The 21214-nt window shown below is 39.7% G+C and overlaps 1 protein-coding gene across 9 annotated transcripts in view; it reads right to left on the bottom strand.

Annotated features, from left to right (window-relative positions):
• Positions 1-19666, bottom strand: part of frmpd2 (FERM and PDZ domain containing 2) — a 34833-nt gene extending 15167 nt beyond the window's left edge. For 6 of the 9 annotated variants that reach the window (XM_064320830.1, XM_064320829.1, XM_064320832.1 and 3 more), the window contains exons 1-18: positions 19399-19666; positions 13329-13450; positions 11332-11492; positions 8798-8863; positions 8521-8700; positions 7032-7101; positions 6059-6158; positions 5340-5475; positions 4772-4834; positions 4382-4556; positions 3882-4017; positions 3552-3690; positions 2884-3036; positions 2208-2393; positions 1657-1816; positions 1214-1475; positions 785-873; positions 110-190 (exon numbers count right to left, since the gene is read on the bottom strand). In XM_064320830.1, coding sequence (XP_064176900.1) covers positions 110-190; positions 785-873; positions 1214-1475; positions 1657-1816; positions 2208-2393; positions 2884-3036; positions 3552-3690; positions 3882-4017; positions 4382-4556; positions 4772-4834; positions 5340-5475; positions 6059-6158; positions 7032-7101; positions 8521-8700; positions 8798-8863; positions 11332-11492; positions 13329-13449 — 2278 coding nt within the window. In that variant the 5' untranslated portion in view covers position 13450; positions 19399-19666. The remainder of the gene's footprint in view (positions 1-109; positions 191-784; positions 874-1213; positions 1476-1656; positions 1817-2207; positions 2394-2883; positions 3037-3551; positions 3691-3881; positions 4018-4381; positions 4557-4771; positions 4835-5339; positions 5476-6058; positions 6159-7031; positions 7102-8520; positions 8701-8797; positions 8864-11331; positions 11493-13328; positions 13451-19398) is intronic. The other 3 variants (XM_064320835.1, XM_064320836.1, XM_064320838.1) reach the window with 3 other exon arrangements.
• Between the last annotated feature and the right edge of the window lie 1548 nt (positions 19667-21214).

The raw sequence follows: 21214 nt of genomic DNA, 5'->3' as shown, positions 1-21214 counted from the left end.
TAGAGGCAATGTTTAAATGCAATAAATAGTTATGTATTTAATTTGTGTCGTAAATGTCAGAAGCTCTTTCAAACTAAATTGAAGGAACTTTACTTTTAGAGACACCTACCAAGTCCCAGTTTAGGATCCTTCTTCAGGGAAACACAGACGATTTCTCTCTCGGGCATGGCAAACCTTGTTGGGGTATCTACTGTGTGAAATACACAATTCAAAAGTGACTGGATTCATTGAACCAGGCTTACATTTTATAACAAAATACACAATCCATAATTTTCCACAGCCATCAGGATAGCACACATACTAACATGCTAAGGTGAGTTACACACCACTCACTGCTTCTATGTGTTCTATTATGTTTGTACTGTTCACAGATCGTTTGCAGACAACTGAATATTTCAGCTAAAACATCCATGCTGTCTGCTGACGAGCAAAATCTGACCTCACATTTAAATTTGGAACACCACACCAAGATGTGCACAAAACACTTCCTTTAGTCATAATGTATTATGTTTGCAACCTAGATATAAAATGAACACCAATGGGACTAGAACACCCTGCGTTTATTGTATCTGATCACCTTTAAGCTTAAATCATCCATCTGTAAAAGTAACTAAGCGCCTCGTGCTCTGATGTGATGTCATTCACAGTGGACGTCAATACCTTTCCATTAAGATTAAGGTGCTGTCTGCGGAGAATCGAAATCCAGGATTTCGACACTGATCCTTTCCCTGATTGTGCCGTGTTTAGGGGTCGATTTTGCTCAGCGAAGTTAATCTATCCGTACCTCTGAAGGTTGAAGCCACAGAGTGAACCTCCGAATCTCGCTTCTGTAATGATGAGGTGGATTCTTTACGGGGGCTTGGATCTGGAGCTCTTGGAAAAAAAAACAACAGTGTTGCAAAGGACACACAAATCTTGACACAGGTCTCACTGAACAGCCTGAATATGAGGACTGCACTCAGATGTACTACTTACTGAGGTCAGTACTTCAAAAAAAAAATGTTTTTCAAAATATGGATTCAATCAATATTTTCACTTAATTTTGATTTAAATATACAGTAGATGCAATTAGAACTATTACACTGTTTAATGAGTTCACTGCAATTTGCTGCCCTGTGATTGGTCAGGAAAAACAGCTGACTATTCCCAATTACGACAAAATAAAAGAAATATGGGGGGTGAAAACTACAAGTAAGTTGTATGGGGTGTGTACCTCCAGACCGGACGCTTGTCCTTGTCTTCCTGCTGCAAACGAGTCTCTCTCGCCTCTCTCTGCTCTCTCTCCTCTCTCTGCTGTTTGATGCGTGCCTCCATCCTGGCCGCCAGGTCATCACAGTGCTTGCTCATGGAGTCACTGGGCGGGGTGCCCAAAAGGTGTGGGCCGCCGCCATTGAGCATGACCTCTGAGTACGACAGCGCCTTCTCCTGGCCACGCGGGGGCTTGCACATGGTTGCGTATAGCACAATGCTCTCCTCTGGGACAGAAAAGTTTCAGCATTTGTAGTATTAATCATTGCAGGAGTAGCAGTAAGAGTATTATTTGTGATACTAGCAGTAGTAGCAGCGGTAGTAACAGTAATATTAATAGTAGCGGCAGCTGGAATAGTAGGCTATCAGTCGGGATAGCAGTAGCATTAGTTTTGAACTGTTTCTTACCTGAGGCTAAGCTGTGGCTGAGCTGTCGTGAGTTCATTTCATTGTAAAACTTGTGCTGGGCGCAGCAGAGATTGAGGAGATATTTGGAGATTTTTGAGCTCTCCATTAGAAAGGTGTGTCTTCGCCGACTGACACTGTTCTGGACACTGAATTTACGGCGCTTTGGAAAAAGAATGAGGGGGTAAGCAGTTACTAGCATTCACTATATGTACACATTAATTCAATTAAAGCACTGCTCAGATTTAATCAATAATCATATAGAAAGTGACTAAGATAAATATAAAGACAGAATATAAAGACAGATACATACATCCTGAGGTACTCAGTGATTACTCATTTGACTTACAAATAAATGCAAGCAATAGTTTTTTCCTCACAAACACAATTTGAGATTAGCACTAAAATTACAGATCACAAATCTCATCAAAATACCAAAAAACTAAAACAAAACAACCAAGTGCTAGACTTTGTTGATAAGTACAGGTATGTAAAGTAAGTGAAAGGACAAAGGGTGGTTGAATTCAGGCCATAACGCTGGGAAGAGCGCTCACTGTAGAGGAAATGCTGTCCGTCTCACTCCACTGCAGTCTGAGACTGCTGATCCGGGAGTTGTTTTTGACCTCGTACACAATGATTCCTTTGGCACATATTCCGAGGATCAGCTCCCCCATAGCAGCTTTTTTCTCCCGGGCAACACGGTGAAACATAACTCCGTACTCTGGTAGCTGCTGGGTAACCTATTGGCGGGGGGTGGATGGTCAGGAAGTTCTTTTAGAGCCCCCCCCACCCAAGCCCTGAGCATAGCATGCTGCACACTTTCTGCTATACCCTACTGCCCATAAAAAGTGCTGTTTAATGACATATATGATATAGCTTCTTAAGGAGGGCACTGTTGATTAGCATGGCGCAGGCTGCCTTCTCATACTAGAACACAACACATCTTTCATGACATTGGATTTCAGACATTTAGCAGATGCTCGTATTGAGACTATACTGACACAGCTTACTTTCTTTGCATACAATCCACTTATACATCTGGATATTTACTACAGCAATTCATGTTAGATGCCTTGCATTGCTAAAATAATTGAACCTATGACCTAGGAGTTGCAAACCTGGTTCCCTAGCCATTATGTCACAACCCCACCCATCAGGCTGAAGTGGGCACACCTGAGATGTCCTCCATCTTGAAAGAGTTTATAGATAAGGACTGTAGACAACTGTTACCTTCAGGAATTCCAGCTCAGCTTCCTGTGGCAGCATCTGGAAACACTGGGCATGGAGTCTGGGTAACTCCTCTTTTAAACAGGGCAAGGCCATCTTCTCCAACAACCTCCGAGACACATACTGCTCTGGTTGAAAGTAATTCTTCCCATACACCTTTGTGAAAAATCATACACGCACTTTACTTTCCATGCAACAAAGTTATATGCTGTTAATTTACTGAACCTTTTACTTACAGGCCATAACATGGAAACACATTATTTTCAACCTATTTTTAAAATTTTACAATGCATATTTACCACATTCCTTGGTTAATATCTTTACACTATCTTTAATATCTTTGCCAGGAAGACTAGACACTATAAAATTAAATAGAATGTTAAATAGCTTTAAAGTTCTTGCAGTGACGAAACTCTACAACAGGGGGAGGCAAATGGTTCACTGGTCAAAGATTTGATTCTGTTTTTTGCTCCATCCAGAAACAAATCTAAGTTATATAACTGGATCAATGTACAGCCTTACTGAATGTAGGCGACCATGGAATTAGTCATCACTTCATCATTCAGACCATTTCAGAATATTTGAACTCAGCTCTTCAATCTGCAGAGATTCTACCATCTTTGTTGCTATGGATATAGAATATTTGTTATCATAATAATAGCTATGCATACTTGTGGGATGTAGTCCCCATATTCAGCTTGTAGGGCCAGAGCAGCAAGGAACAAGCTTGTCTCTTCATCGCAGCGCACCCTGTCCTCCAGGATGTCCTTCCGCAGCTGAAGATAGTACTGGTGACGGGTGAGCCTGTGCCTTCCAAAAGCAGCCAACCAAACCATCATTATGCCTCTAACCACAGCCAAATACTATTGCCAAAAAAGAAATAACAAATACATCCGTAATAATCAGAACCATTTTAGCAGCATGGGAAGTTTGGTATTAGTCTGCATATACACACATGGTACAATAAAGATGAGTGACAATGAAAAACTTGTGACACGTACAAAATTAAATCGATGTCATCCACGAAAAACTTAACTCGGAGGAAAAGAAGGAAATTCGTAGAAGGCTGTTTTTTCCAACAATCAGGGGCCACTTTTGAGATTTTTGTGTCATGGTCCAGAAAGAAAAATTCATCATCTAGCAAGAAAACAAAGTCATGATGATGAAATTAATAAAAGTAACAATGATGAATCAATAAAACAATATAAAAAAGCATCATGGTGAAAGCAATAATAGATAAAATGCAGGACAATTTTTATAGCCCCCATTAGACCTTATGTTCCATTTCTGGATTTATCAAGAGTGGTACTTACAAGGTGTCAACCAAATGAAATCCTTAGTGGCATTGAAAAATGTTTTATTTTCTCTTTATGAGACATACAATTAACGCTAAACAAAAGCATGGTCAAGAAATGCTTGCATTTCAAAGAATGGTCCCAATGTTACTCAGTGTTAGACAAAATAGGCAGCAAAATGCTGTCAGTGGAGGAAAAACATTCACCGTCGATGAAAGCAAGGCCAAAGTAGAAGTGCTCGACCAGGTTTGCATGAGCCACGACCATGTCAAAGACATCCCCACTCTTGGACTTAACATCACACTTGACCAGGATGCGCTGACCGTTTGGCATGACCACACTGAGCTCTCTTTGAGTTGAATATGACTTTCCTTTCTTACACTGAGAGAGAGAGAGAGAGAGAGAGAGAGAGAAATGGAAAAGGGAAGACGAGACATTGTGATGATAATAAAAGAGGGAAAGAGAAGTAGAAAGATGAAGAGGTGAAAGACTATTACTCTCAGAATTTTTCTTGAAACAAAAATGAATTGTTTACATTAAATTTGCTGCTATAACGAACACAGCAGATGGATGCGGGGGTTTCATCCTGTACTTACCACAATGGATCCTGGCAGCTCCAAGACAATCTGGGGCTCCAGGCTTCTGATGAACTCAGGTCCCTGATTGTGTTAACATAAAGGGGCAATGACCATGCAGGCTTCATATGACCTTCCCATTTTACATGGACACCATAATCCTTGTTCCATTTAGTCTCTTACATTCAGTCCTAATCTGATCATCTTTCTATAAAAGTCTTCTGTGAAATACAGCACTTTACATTTTTGTTAATTACCATCTGACACATCTTATAGTGTATATTCAGGCGAATGCAACAAAATGAAACAGGTAAATACTATATATTTCAAAATATTGATGCATAAATACATTCTGAACGTAAATAATGGATGTTTATACACTGGGTTCAATTTTGACTCACAATTAAAAGCAATTTTGGCGAGTTCAGTAATTGCTATAATTATCTTGCCAAACCGTGCTTGTGAAAAAAAATAACACACACAGTTTTTGTCAAAGTCAAAGCTTTGGAAAAATGTTTGTTTCAACTCAGGCCTGTATTGTTCTAGGGTACATTTACTTGGAAGATTCCGGGGCATTGTGAGCGATTACCTTTGATCTTTTTTGGGTGAGGCTGACAGTGGAATCAGAGAGGCGAGATGATCGGGGGTCACAGTGGCCAGAGGTGAACGGGCTTGGGCTGTGCCAGCTGCAGTCGCTGCCACGGTGATGTCTCTCCTGGGGAATTCTGGGTAAGCAAATACCACATAAGTTCCAAGGTGGACATTTTTGTAACTGCATTTAGTAAATTATTTTGTAACTTATTGTACTGTAGTCATGATAATGAGTTTTGATATCTGATTATTTTGCAGTAATCCATTTTATGTCAAGTAGCTCAATCTCTTTGTAATAATGAATTGTTATGTGATCAAATATAGTAAGATACCACATTATATGCAGTAAAGGTGGCATACAAGACAGTAATAAAATGACTGCTTGTCAATCACAACCATGGTACTGTAGGTTGATCCAAACACAGAGCTTGGATACAGTACAGAAAGTGCCCTGACAGGGAATCCAACTCGCAGTCCAACAGGGGCATTTGTATATGCCGCCCCATGGACTGTGCTAGTTTATTGCAGTTTGTTGTATGTTGCCTTAGTCCTTTTGATGTTGTAATGTTTTAGCTGTTGCACCAGGAATGCAGATATGGAATATGCCACCTTAACACTTATCTTGGCATTTATTTTTTGTATGCAAACTAATGTGCGGGCAGTGCCTGGATTGCCCGTTCTTACAGATTCTGCACAGGTAAACTGCTGCACATTTACCTGCTGGAGACAGACTGGTACACGTGGGATGGCGAGCTCTTGATTTTGTGTGCCCAAGCTGATGGCTGATGTGAGCCTCCTGGAAATGAAATGGGCCAGTCTTCATTAGCAGTGAAGAAATAAAAAAAATCAACAAATGGTATTATTTGTGTATCTACTTTGATGCAACATATCCAATCATGCCTTATCAAATGTATTCAGAGCCCAGTTAACAGTGAACACTTTACCATTACCTACAGACAATGTGTTGTCCATAGCACAGGGCTCTAGGCTAACATTTTTTACAAGGAGCTCATGTGCTCCCCATTTGAAAAAACGAGGAGCACAGTAATGCATCCCGATTAGTGCTCCCCATTTAACAGACATCAGTTTTCAAGAGAAAATGCTCCTAAAATGGAAGCACTGTAGAGCCCTTTGGCATATGTTTTCTTTCAAACCACCAAGGTCATATCTACTGAAGTGTAACTGAGACGTACTACGTTCTTATTAAATATCACAGAACACACATCCTCCCTGTCCCAGGGGAGGAGACAGGCGGAATCTGGCCTTTGGTCTGCAGATCTGCAGATATGGCCTTCAGGGGAAATGAATAGCCATAGCTGGACATGACGGACAGATCATAACTGGCACACTCTTCCTCAAGGAAACAACAGCCTTTTTGAGATTTAGCTTCCTTTACTTTTACTTTGCTTAGAAGTGAGATCTGTATGAACATGCACATACTTACTGGGATTTATCTAATTTACTCATTGCTCATTATGCTCATTAATAGTTACTGCTGACTACTTATGTGAAATAAGAACACGTGTCCTTGTTGTGACTAAATTAATCTAGATACATTCTTGGTCAATACAGCAATAATACATCTTTTGTTAAAGAACAGGTATCTCTGTATTGGGATTTAGCTATAGCTTAAGCACAGTGCTACATGGATGTATAATTAAAATATGAAGATCTCTGAGAATGTCCTCACCGTGCAATCTTTCTCTGATCATCTGGCTCCGATCAGTCAGATGGGCTTTGCTCTCTGACACATGGTCCACCTGCAACAACGTTGTTGAATACCACAGTGAGTTCCTGACAAATAAAAATGATGATGATGATGATGATTATTATTATTATTATTATTAATACTATTACTAGTAGTAGTAGTAGTAATAGTACTTGCGATAGTAGTTGTACAAGACGTAATAACAATGGTTATACATCCAGACATTTAACGGATGCCCTCATCTAGAACGATTAATAAGTTAAAATTTTAATACATAATCCATTTATACAGCTGGATATTTACGAAAGCAATTACGACCAAGTACCTTGCTCAAGAGAACAATCAATTACAGTATTCAATTCCGACCAAGTACCTTGCTCAAGAGAACAACTGGCAGTGCCTCACCTGGGAATCAAACCTGCAATCTCTGAGTTACAAGTCCAATTCCCTAACCAGTTGTAGTAATAAAAGTCAAAGCAACTGTAGTAGCAATAGTAGTACCAGTGGCAGCACAACTTGTAGTAGTTGTATCAGTAGCAGGAGCAGAGCTAACCTGTCATACATATGGATGCAAGGCATGATGAAGGTTCCTCATCAGGGAGGAACTGGATTCTTGATTACTGGATTCTTATGTTCCTTACTTCTTTCATTTCATTGTACTTCTGTGTCCTTTTTGTACCTTATTTTTATATGTTTTTATGTGAGTGTTCAGAACATTGTGTTACAAATCTATATGAAATGTGCTCCATAAAAAAAGCCAGACTGAAAGGACATAAATAAAAGGCACATTTAACAACCATCATTGTCATAATGAAAGCATGTGACAAAACAATGGGAATATTATTTTTTTGTATCAGTATTAGGCTGGAATGACTCGTTGCTTAGAAGAAAAATTTAAACAGTGTGTCAGTGTATGCACTGGAACTCAGAAATAATGCCTAAGCATATTTGGTAAATAATAAATAATAAAATTAAAGAAGCACATGTTAAAATATTTAATTATGGGAAGGTTTTCTTCCTTTTCTCTGCACTTTTGCATAGCAGATTTATACCTGTCCTGGCTAGATTCATTCCTGGCTTGTTGTAGGCAGGTAACACTACCAGGCTATCAGGCACAAAGACGACTGACCATGAATGTTTTTGGTGGCCACAGAACCAAACAATCTTTGTGTTGTTCTAAGCATCCCGCAGAAGAAAACCAGAAGGCGTCAATATTAAAGATACAAAACATTTATACATAAACTCTTATTAAAAAATATTCCTTATTTGTTCTTTTTTTTTTTTTTTTAAATGCAAACAATACACAATCTCATTCATTACACAATGCTTTTCATGAATTAGGCCTAAGTTACTCTGTATGTTTGAGTAGCCTGGGGGCCCCCCATCGCTGCTCATATGGATGTGCCACACCCACGAGACCCCCGCTAATTCCACTTCTGAGCAGTAGCGTTCGTTCTGTGAAATATCTTACAGAGTCCCGGAAGAACTCCTCCACCAGCTGTTTGATGACTTTGTAGGGAGGCGGCAGGAGTGCTGTTTTGTGATGAACTTCACACGTCTCCAGTACAGAGAGAAGACTGGCACGTCTGTGGGCCACGTCTTCGCACATGCTCAGTAAGAGGCAGTTCAGATGGTCACTCAGGTGCACAGGCTGAAAGGCACAAATGTGCAGGCTGTCACATGACACACAGCTGAAATGCAGTGAATGTCTTCAATCTGCAGTCACGGATATAAGAATGCAAACCCACCTGGTTCTCAGGAAGCTGATAATCCACTGACCAGTAAAGAGTCATTCCCAAGGAATATACCATAATCTGAGAGGGGGGGAAGGAGAGGGAGAAAAAGCAGTCTCACAATGACAACAATACAGACTTCAGTTAGAAAGAAAAATTGAAATGCCATTAGTGAAACTCAAGCTGTAAGACTTATATGTAATATTGATGAGGAAATATGTGTCTTTTTTCATTTTTAATTTCCTCTCAAATTGAGATGCCCAACTTTATCTGTAATGGTAGCTCATCACTACCCATTCTGACAATTTGGGTGAGCATGGGCTGCTTCTTTTCACTCCACAGCTAACTCAATAAAATCAATATATAAGAAATGTCTCTGTTTGATTTATTTTATATACACTGTACAAACAATATTTCATTGTTATGAAGTAGACCAGCCATAACACTGATAATTTGTCATTTCTAAAAACATCTTAAATGGAGAAATACAATTCAACTCCGTTTTTTTAATTTTCCCAAGGACAATTTCTCCTATATGCCAAATAATCTTTGCATACACACATTCTTATGAGATGGTGGCAGCCTGTATGTTAAATGTCTCTGTTGTCATGGTGATAGTCTTTCAAACGCTTGGCTGGCAAATTCAAGTGGGAAAAGCCAATGAAGTAGAGAGCACAAGCCCTTCAAACACAATAGACGGATACTCTCGGGAACAGAGTTTTATCTTTTCGAACATTGACACTCATTACGGTACAGATGGATTCCAAATACATTTAACCTATGATGAATCATAAGCAGAAACTACACTGCACTTCCTTCCTATAATTCACAGTGAATAATTTAAAACAACTCTTTAGATTTCAGACAAAATTTACAGCATGATTATGCAATGCACATTATTTACACTGCAATTCCACTAGATGGCGCAATGATCTGTAACTCCTCCCACACAGTGATTCAAGTTGGTACCTAAGCAGGAATAAAATGTATCACTTGCTGAATATTTCTATTCCACGCTAGTGTATTAGTGTACTGTAGTCCCGCTACAGAATTTGGGAATCATCTGGATTACTGGCTTGCCAGTTGGGTGTGGGTGCATTAGGAACATAAAGACGCTGATGTCCAGTAATATGTAAGAACTGTAATTGTACAATCTAATAAAAATGTTGGCCAAAATAAACCATTACCCACAGTATACGGTCAAACTAAAGCTGGAAATGTAATAGAGCAGAGCATTTAAAATTAAAATATTCATATATTCATGTTTATTATTTATTCAAGTAATAGGCGGACAGCATTATGTCCCTGTAGAAGAAACAAACAGAAACATTATTTATTCCATAAGTTCTTCATTGGTATTACTGTTGAAATTAATATCAGTAAAATACATTTTTTAGATTTAATTTAATTTGACCCCCCCCACACACCCACACAAAGAAAATAAATTAATCAGTTTAGCAAATCTGAGGATCAGGGGCAATATTTCAGTCTTATACCTGCAGGTTGGCAGTGCTGTCAAGTTTGGGACTAAAAAGAATACTAATCTGAATCAGGTGCAATCAGGTGCAATGTGATGCTGTGTTGAAAGCAAATCTTAATTATGCATTCATTACAGTGAGGGCAATCAGACGGAAGATGCATACTGTCCTCCAAAGAGGCACTTCTGAAACATGCCGCTGAGTTGTATTGATTTGTCGGATCAAGGAATTGGCATCTGTCTTTGATGCCACAGGTTGCCACATTTTGAGGTTTAAAATTATCACCACAATCTGTCGGGGGTGTGTTGTGTGTGTGTGTGTGTGTGTGCGTGCGCGTGTGTGCATGCCCACATGCTTGTCTACGGGTGCAAACGTTGTGTGTGTCTGTGTGCTGTTTGACTACTATATTTGCCCTTTGTCATTATTATTGAAAAATACTGTGCAATGTTATTAAGAAGACATGACATGCTGTAGAGTAGACTTCTTAGTTAGCTAAAGGGTCTGCATTTATATAGCGCTTTTATCCAAAGCTCTTTACAATTGATGCCTCTCATTCGCCAGAGCAGTTAGGGGTTAGGTGTCTTGCTCAAGGCCACTTCGACACACCCAGGGTGGGGTTTGAACCGGCAACCCTCCGACTGTCAGACAATCGGTCTTACCTCCTGAGCTATGGTGCTATAGTAAATCCCAAACTGAATGGCTGCTTGTGAACCAAAACATGAGTACTCTGTACATCTATGCAGAAAATTAATATTGACTGCAATCCCATATCCACCATAGTAAACATATTTAGTCCAATGGCCGCATTTCCATCACAATATGCACTTTACATGTTTCTCTTTTAGAATTTTATGCATGGACATCCATCATTGCACACATACGTAGACATAACCATCAAAGCTAATGTATGGAAGTGCAATGACGGACATTTTTGCCATAGGGTTCTGTATACGTATTCCCCATTGGTGCGAACACAGGATACACATCCTCATGAATACACATAGAGAGTGCAAGTTATAACCATAATATTTATATCACAACCATAGCTGGCATGTTTCCAGTGCTACTCACCTTCTCTGTGACAAGCCTGCCGGTGAACGCCCGCCCCTGTAGCATCTCAGGGGCACTGAAAGAGCTGACGTCCTCCGTTCGGCCGCAGTTCTTAAAAGCGAGGAGGCCACTGGCAGACAGCAGGAGGGACCCGGGACTGATGATATGACACATGCTGTTTCCTGGAAAAGGAGAGATAATCTCCAATACCACATGACACCTAGGAAAGCCTCAGGCAAACCGGCCCTGTGGTCTACTGTCAAGCCAGTAGATTTCACATAATCTGTCGCGAAATCTTAAAAAACATGTATCTCAAACGTATGAGCCTTTATAGATATATCAGGAAAGTACCTGTGCTGTTTCTGTATCCAATACTACCATTTGCAATTGGATTTTGCATGCCTTTCTCAGACACAGCCGCATTTTGAAGCCAGTGCCAGAGAACCAATCTGGGTTTCTACTGATAAGCTTCCAGGGAACGTGACTTTTAAATCAGCGGTCTGCTGGTTTGAACTGAGGGGAATTGCTGTCGAACACTTACAAACAGTGTCTAAATTGAAATTTTCTAGAAGATATGTGTTTGCTTACAATGGCTAATTTGCATGATAATTAAAAGAAATCACCCTAGATAAGGGCATCTGTTAAGCGAAATAAAAACATACATGCAAAAAAAATGAATACAAATGGTGTGTGTGCCCTGCGATAGATTGACAACCTGTACAGGGTGAATTTCTGCCTCTCGCCCAATACACCCTGGGATAATCTCCAGCACCCCTGCGACCCTGACCAGGAATAAGCTGGTATAGATAATGGATGGATGGATGGAAAAAAAAAGAATACACGGCAGACTGTGGCCCAGTCCATACTCTAAAGCCATAAGCAAGTCCCCCCTGTGTCTGTGAGTGTGTGTGCGTGTGTGTGTGTGTGTGTGCGTGTGTGTGTGAGTGTGAGTGTGTGTATGTGTGAGTGTGTGTATGCGTGTGTGTGTGTGTGTGTGTGTGTGTGTGTGTGTTTGTGCATGTAATAGTAAATAAAAACGCAAAATAAAACATAAAAAACACAAGGAGGCTAGAGTGTGGTCAGCACTTAATCAAGCTTTGTCTTGAACACTCAAAGGGTTTCACTTCCACTCTGGTAAGTGTCCTAGGATGGATTGTAACTTACTGTCCACATATGGCATCTTGTACTGCACATACATTCTGCCCTTGAACAAATTTAAGCAGGAAAAGCAATTCTTACCGTTTGTAACATATAGTAATCCTGCTAGGCCTTTAGCTCATAAGTCATAAACACCGTATTTACTAAGGTTGGCACATTACATCACCACTACAACAGGGTGCCTGTTGAACACAAAACAATTCTCTGAATAAGGAGCATGCAACAAACTTGAAAAGAGGACCTTTAACATTCCAATTTAGGTATTTAAAACACAAATTGGGAGTTCATATGTGTTATTGGGCAGGTCAGTGTGTGTTTGGTTTGTATTATATGCACACAATTGGAGAAGAACATCACAGAGGAATATCAAGTATTACACTGCAGTATTCTTAGTGAACAGCAGCATATTGATACAGTGGTAGATACTATCTAGCTATTAGGTAAACTAAGCATTAAGTACAGTTTAGTGGTAGGAGTAGACGAGCAGTGTTGGGCTGAATGGCCTGTTCTCGTCTTGCGTTATGTTATGTTATGTTATATGCCACAGTATTAAAAAAAGTATAGATGGAAACGTATCAACAAAACACAAATCAATTTTTACCCTAATTCCATAGGAAGATAAGGGTGTTCATTTGTCTCACAATGTTATGATATGATATTTTCCAGCACGTGAAGTTCACAGACTAGAGGAATCTCTTGAAATGATGTGGCATTCATCACCCCCAGGGTGTGTTTCTTAAAATCAATATAAAAAGAAATGTCTCTTTTCTGTTATTATTGTTTGATTCATCCATATTGTGATATGCCATCTACAGTAATGACTTGCACTGAACATAGAAATCATCTGAAACAAGATGTACCTTTACAGGAAGAGTTCAGTAACATCTCCACGGCGACTTGGAGGAGGGACCACACTTCGTCCTCCTCCAGAGGTGCCCCCCTTGCCTCCAACACCTCTGCCAGTGTCACAAAGGTGTCCATGCTGGGAGAGAAGACAGAGAACCCCACTGTAAGATCACACATGAAAGACAGGGGAAAAAGATGCACAGGGCACACAACATCCCAGCAATGTGGGCACAAAAATAAAGTAAACAAATAAATAAAGCCTGACGTCATGTCTTACACTTTATTCTTTTGAACTCCAAGCCCCGAAGCCTCCCATGCACTATTATTGTGTGGATATTGAAAATAAGATAATCGAAAACAGTAAGCCTTAAACAGGAAATTCATTTTGCGGCCCATTGACAGAAACATTCCTTAAATAACAGTGCAGGACTGACAAACACACACCTAGGACAGTTCGTCAGTTACCTTCTGATTTCTGGATACACCGTACACAAAAACAGTTAATTGTGTTGGCTGAACAGATACAGATAGCTACAGATAGTGCCACGCCCATACAAAGTATGGCTTATGTCTCCAGATCATCAGCAATTGGTTGATCTTCCCTCAGACTCATTGTGTTGAATTGTTTGATTCCTCCCCCAAACACACCCAAAGCTTTCACGCACCCCTGCTGCGTTCTCAGGTTGAATTGTAATTGGCTTTTGTGGAACTGGGCCGGATTTGCTATAATGCGACTGTCCCTCACCTCTGCACTTCACCCAACACCAAGGTGATGGTGAAGTGGTAAGGACAATGAGAAGTGACTCTAATAGCATCGAGAGCATTTCAACCTGTCAATTCATTGATTTAGAAGGTCATTTCACCTCTCACATACATACACAATTTTTATGCATGTAAATCTCAATATCCTTAGAGAAAAAGCTGAAGTATTTTATTTTATTTTTTGCGATAAGTGGCTCGCATGACAAATACTGTACATATTTTGAAAATATTGTTTTATTTCTATTGAATGTTCTTTGTAGTAGGTAGGTTTCATCATAGTAGAATATGTGGTTCTTGAGATTGAGACCAGGGACTTGTGTCCCCTACAGGGGACAAAAAGGAATGGCCTTGGTTTTCGGAAGATATGGCGTTTAAAAAATATATGTTTTATTACATGTTCGAACAACTTTTCAAAAAGCAGTCTTTGATGCAGTAATTTCTGTTGCCAAGTGCAGACTGTAATTATTTGGACAGTGGCACAAATTGTATGGTTTTCGTACTGCAGTGAATTGGAGTTGAAATTAAACAGTGAATATGAGGTTAAAGTGTAGAGTGTAAGCTTTAAACTGAACATATTTACATCGATATTAGGTGATTCGTGTATGAATTACAGCCTTTCCTATCTACAGGTGATTGAATTGGATAGGCAAGAATACTCCACTAGTGGTCATGCAAAACTCCTTGGTTGCTTAAGCAGTAACCTGTGTTCGGGCTCATTGTTCTTCTGCAAGGTGAAGCACCATCCAATGAGTTTTGAGGCATTTGGGTGGATCTGAGCAGATAAGATATTTCTGTACACTTCAGTATTCATTCTGCTGCTGCTGTCAGCAGTCACATCATCAATCAAGACAAGTTCCAGTGGCAGACATATGTGCCCAAGCCATAACACTACCTCCACCATGTTTCAGAGGTGAGCTGGTATGCTTCGGATGAGCAGTTCCTTTCTTTCTCCACACTTTTGTCTTTCCATCACTTTGGTACAGACTTTGGTATAGTTTCTTATGTACATTTTAGCGAACTCTAACTGGGTCATTTTGTTCTTCAGGCTCACCAGTGGTTTGCATATTGTATTGAACTCTCTCAGGTTATGCTGGCGTAGTCTTCGCTTTATATTAGTATTTGAAACATCAATGCCTACCTCCTGGAGAGTGTATTTGATCTGGTTAAAAAGGGGATTTTCTTCACAATTGAAAGTATTTTCCTATCATTCACTACAGTGGACGTCGGCTTCTGTGGGCTACCAGGTTGTTTGCTATTGCTGAGCGCACCAATGCCTTCTTGCTTCTTTACAAGGTTGCAAACAGGAGATGTTGACACACCAACTGTTTCAGCTATGTCTCAGATCAATTTATTTAGATTTTCCAGCCTCCTGATGGCCTGCTTTACAGGCATTGACGCTTTAGTTCTCATGTTGAGAGACAACAGCAACAGTCTCCAAATGTAAATGCCACACCCAGAATGAACTATAGACCTTTTGTTAACTTTCTTGTGCACAAACCAATAATGCAATGACACAGCTGGCCCAGAAAGAGCTGAGCAGCCAATTGTACAATTATTTTCTTCCTGTGAAATGGGGTACTATGTATAAAAAGGCGGTAATTCTTACATGAATTGCCTAATATGGATGTAAATACCCTCAAATTAAAGATGACAGTCTTCACTGAACCTCATATTCATTGTTTCAATCGATTACAATGTGCAAGAGTTTAAAGCCAAAACAACAAAAGTTGCATCACTTTTCAAATACTTACGCACTGCATTGCATATACAATTGAAGGCCCCTCAAATATTTTACAATATATCTGTTCATAATGGCTTTAAACCAAGTTGTGCATCACAGAGATGTGTTATGTATTGAGTTGTTTCATGAATTTCTCTTGATTTATTCAGAGCTGTTGCTAATCACCCAGAGGAAAACTGGGAGATTCTGTGGTCGCAGCAAAACTGAGTTATAGTGGCCTGAAGAGTCCTGTAAAGAACATGCTATCCTGACAGAGAGAACGCACAGAATTATGAATATAACACAATTACAGCAATTTGATTACACCCAGTAGCACAGATTCGAAGGATGGAGCTGTCTCCATTGATACATTTGCAATGGCTCAGCTAATACATTTTGGTCATCCGAATGGATAACAGAGTTAACCTCGCCATATTTCCTTTACACATTTGCCACTTGTAACTCGTCTGTAAGCTTTCACTTAAATGGCAACATGAGCTGTTCATGAGAGGAATGTGGTATGCCTGAGGAATGCTTAATCACTGGCTGACATGAAATGGAGGAGATACAGGAACCCGGGGTCAAATAATAGAAAGAATGTTAAACGATCTAACGACCACTGGTGAATAAAATTAATTAATGAATTTATTCCATAGAAAATGTCGAGAGAAGGTTGTTTTTTTTCAAGATTAAGAGACAAGCAGAAATTGTGCAGTTATAAAATACTGTTGCGTTTAAGCCATCGTTCCTCTTGAGTGAATATGTAGGTCAGGTCCACTCAATCTTACGCTGTGCCCACAACTAACAGTACCTATTTGGTGATGCTCTGAAAATAGACTATAGTGGATTGTAACACATAGGAAAGCTGTGTTATAATCCACCCTCATACCATCTTTCCACCCCTTCAAAGAGTCAAAATACTGGTAGTGAAATGCTGCGTTTTTTATGCTCGAGACAGGATTTGTGAGAAAAAGCTTATTTTATACAAACAACAAAACATTAAACTACCATACTTTGTAATAATGGTTTAATAGTTTAATAGTAATTCATGTAGTAGACAAAGATCCTAGAGTGTTTGTAATGTTATTTACTTTTGTTCCACACAAATCTTGTCCACATATTTGGGATCCCCAAATAAATATTGTGCACTTGTGAGAACCTAGAGAACTCACTCAAAAGCAGGGGTGTAAACATCAGGCTTCTCCATGATAAGATATGATTTTCATGCTTGAGGCAATAATTTGATATTTGGCAGTATCACAAATTTTGTTATGCAATCAAGAACGATCCAATATAGTAAGAAATTATTAACATATATGGTCCAGCTAATACAATTCTGTTACAACATACACATACAACTAAAATGAGGTTGAGAGTGCAGAAACATGAGTATTGACGAGGCTTGGTCGGAAACGTAAACAATGATGTTGGCCGCCGTAAGGTTATGGACATTTAAATTAATATTTTGCTATGATTCATAACAATATGTATTGATTTTTGCATGTTGAATCAATTGGATTCAAATCAGATCGTTGAACAGATGTCAATCCAGATCAATGTACGGTACACCCTTACTCAAACGGGCTACTGCACTCCAGGGACAGGTTCAGCACTGGATACTATGGAAGCCAAAGGTGATGCCATTATTTATCAGGTTGGATTACTACAAAACCAAAACCAGTTTGATAAAAATATCTTAGCACTGGTTCCAACACACACACACACACATGTACGCATGCACGCACACACACACACATGTTCATATTGCTATACTTGTGAGGACTTCCCATTGACTTACATTCATTCCGTAACCCTAACCCCAACCACTAAATGCCTAACCTTAACCCTAACCTTAACCTAATTGTAACCCTAACCCTAACCCTAAGTCCTAACCCTAAAACAGCCTCTTGAACTTGTGGGGACCAGCAAAATGTACCCACCTTGCATAATTTTCCTTGTCTTTCTATCCTTGTGGGGACATTTGGTTCTCACAAAAATAGTAATACATGCCCACGCACACACACACACACACACACACACAGTATGGTGTGTGTTCTCGCCGTGGGGGTGGGGGGGGGGGGGCGGGGGGATCATGAAGAGAATTTCCATCTTCATTGAAACGACCCAAAATGCAGAACAATCTAAATATTCGTATCTACGACTATAACTGGGCACAGGACTGAGGAGGTCTTCTTTTGAGAACAGCCAAAGTGTTCCATTTCAGCATACATCCTTATAGATGTTTTAAGAAAACCAGAAAGTGTGTAACGTTATACCTTCAGTGCAACAATAATTAATGCTAAATTCAATTATTAAGCATTTAACTAGTTAACCTAACTGGAGACATTTGTACAGTGGCATCAATAGCCTAATGATGCTCAGTGATTGACATTCCTCCTTTGGGGTTTAACCCTGATTTTGAAAACCCCTAATCTGTGCAAGTCATTTACATTCACAGTCATCACGTGCTCTTGAAGAGATTTCTCGCAAGCACCCGGTAGGAATATGCCCTGCAATGTCCTCCCCTAATCCCGTTCCAGAAGATATGCCACTCTTACTTTCGATAATTGTAGGAGTAGATTGATACCTCTGGTTTTAAGCAGCCGCAATTTTCATCAGGTCCAAAAGATTAAGGCTAGAAGGGACACAAGGTTAATTGGGCATTTAGCCAGGGCCTAATCACCCAAAGGCCTTGCACAATTTCTCACAGCATGCAGACAGTAAACGCCTCTAATTTCCCTTACGATGCAGTTTTACTGTCATATATTAATACATTTTTTGATTGAGGTTTTGTATGTTTAGCCTATCATTATATTGCATTGCATTCTCAAGTCCTGGTTTCATACAACTATAATAAAGAAAAATAAACAAATTCTCTTGAACACACATTTAAAATATTTCTCCATACATTGCTCCGAAGTACAGTGTACTCTGTATGAAAGCATTGAATTTGTGACAGTTTATGCCTCTCAGATCAGTTGGAAAAAGCACATCTAAGTTCAGTGTCACATTAAATACATTTTATTACACACACCGCGTTAAGAAACTGTTGACTCAAGAATGATGCTAGAACGAAGACACTACGAATGTATATAAAATACTCTGCAGGGGAACTTCCTTATGACAGGTAATTTAAGTTATTTCTAACACTGCAACATTAATTTTGCTGTTGATTCTAGCGCGAAGATCAAAGCGTTTCGATAAAGCGACGAAATGACTGTATTACAGTATAGTAGTCCCTTGCTCATTGAACGACACGAAACAATAACCCGCAAGCCTTATTACCCATATCAATTCAATTATAAATCATGCAGTTTCCTAGTCATACAGACATATCATATAGCCACAACTGCACAGTCGCCTTATATCATAACCATTATACATAATTGTGTAAAAAATAAAATAGGGCACTTTAATATATCTTAGCAAGGCTCAGCCTAAATACACAGCAGCGTAAATGGTTAGTTCTTTCGAGAAACAAAGCCCACATTTTCTCTGAAAGTAAAGTGAAACAGAAAAAAATGCATTTTGCGAACACATACAATATGATGCCAGGCTGCACACACAGAGCACTGCTAACTCAAGGACGCACAAATATTTACCTTATTGCATTCGATATGTGGAGAAAGTCTGTTTTATCCTAAGAAACCGGACGCTCATAAATAGTTTTCTCAGTCATCGTTTCTCCAGGTAAGCACTTCCCATTCCAGCAGGTAGGTGACTTCTCACCATGCATGAGTTCGGGTGCACTCAGCTAGAGACAACGCACAGCTCTGATCTCAGGTAATTTTCTCCATAACCTAATACTTACCGTGTACGATCGCAGTGGCTTTGCGATACCTGGTTTATTGTAAATAACTCTATTTTTAGTGACCGGCTATAAGAACTCAATTGGATTACAAGCGTCAAGTCAAAGCGATCAACCAATCGGTGTGGCTAAAATTCTGATCAGCGCTCCACTTAATCTGACTAAGGCAGAGTTTTAGCGTGTTAACCAGAGTCGAAATACTGCCAGAAAATGAAAGTGACCACCATAATGCAAAAAGGATTTTGTATGGCTTACTCGCAAGATAACGTTTAAGTCTTTGTTGCATATATGAGGCTTTAAATTATAACTCTTTTTTTGTTTCACGGCAAATATGCCTAATCTGTGGTGCAGTCATTTTGTTCTTCCGTACAATAAAGGTCTATAACGCGGACAAATAGGCAAATATTACCGGAAACTCCTGATATAATTTAGTAGACTATTAGGATATATAGGAATGCATCCTTCACCTCTGCACACTCGTTATTTGACAGTAGGCTTCTCTGCCTTAGGTATTCAAATGACGTGACAAGTTTAGCAGGTTGAATAGGCTGTATTATTTGGTAGGCCTGCTTATCTGTGGCTATTGATCTGGACAATATGTAAATACGGTTATGGAAGCAAGAAAATGAATGAATAAAAAACAGCCATATTAATAAAATAGGCAGGTAGGCCTATTGCTTCACAGGCACTATCCGACAATCTGTTTTGTAACTGCTTACATCAATCAACTTTTCTGGAAGAGGTAACAAGGTAACAATGTGAGGTAACAAGAGGTAACCAGAGCAGCTGTGGTTTAAATGATACCTGTTCTAACCTACTCTGTTGAAAATGGGATATAAAGGTAGCTTAATTATTCTGTTATTGATTTATTATTATTATTATTATTATTATTATAGTACTCCAAATATATTCCAGTATGTGTATTCATGCTGGCTATAGACTAAGTACTTAGCATGCAGGTAGTCAAAAACCACTTTTTCCATTTGGTCTGCAGGGAACTTCTCAGCTAGGGTGGACTTAGGTATGTCCCAGATGTGGTCAGGGGCGTCGTAGTGGGGGGGGGGGGGGAGGTGGGACTGACTACCCAGGGCCCGAATGGGGGTGAGGGCCCTCAAAGCCTGAAATGATGCATGAGAGACATGGATCAAGAGAGGAAGGGTGCCCACAGAGACTGCTTATGTATAGGGCCCAGAATTTTGTGCTACACCCCTGGATGTGGTACTGATTTTGAGAGAGCCCCCACCTGCCGTTGGTTCACTTTTGGATAAATTGGTTTAGCAGGCACCCTTAATGTTGGCTGTGACCTCACTGTGTTTTATTATCCATTAGTTTCAGAAATAGTTTCTTCAAGATCATTTTAATTGATGCTTATCCATGCTTATCTTATCATGTTGATGCTTCAGTGATGTTGTCTGCTATGTTTTCATGCCAAAGTGTCATGTGGAAAAAATCAACAAGGTCACATTGCATTTGGCAACTGTTTTACACTTTTACATTACACACACGCACGCACGCACGCACGCACGCACACACACACACACACACACTTTACACTTCCGTCCTTTCCTTTTGTGCAGTCAGTCAGCGTCACAGGAAACTGTTAATGCCAA

Source organism: Anguilla rostrata, chromosome 2 (assembly GCF_018555375.3).
Source record: "Anguilla rostrata isolate EN2019 chromosome 2, ASM1855537v3, whole genome shotgun sequence".
NCBI lineage: Eukaryota > Metazoa > Chordata > Actinopteri > Anguilliformes > Anguillidae > Anguilla > Anguilla rostrata.
Note: the sequence above shows the minus strand (reverse complement) of the source record. Positions and strands in the feature narration are given on the sequence as shown.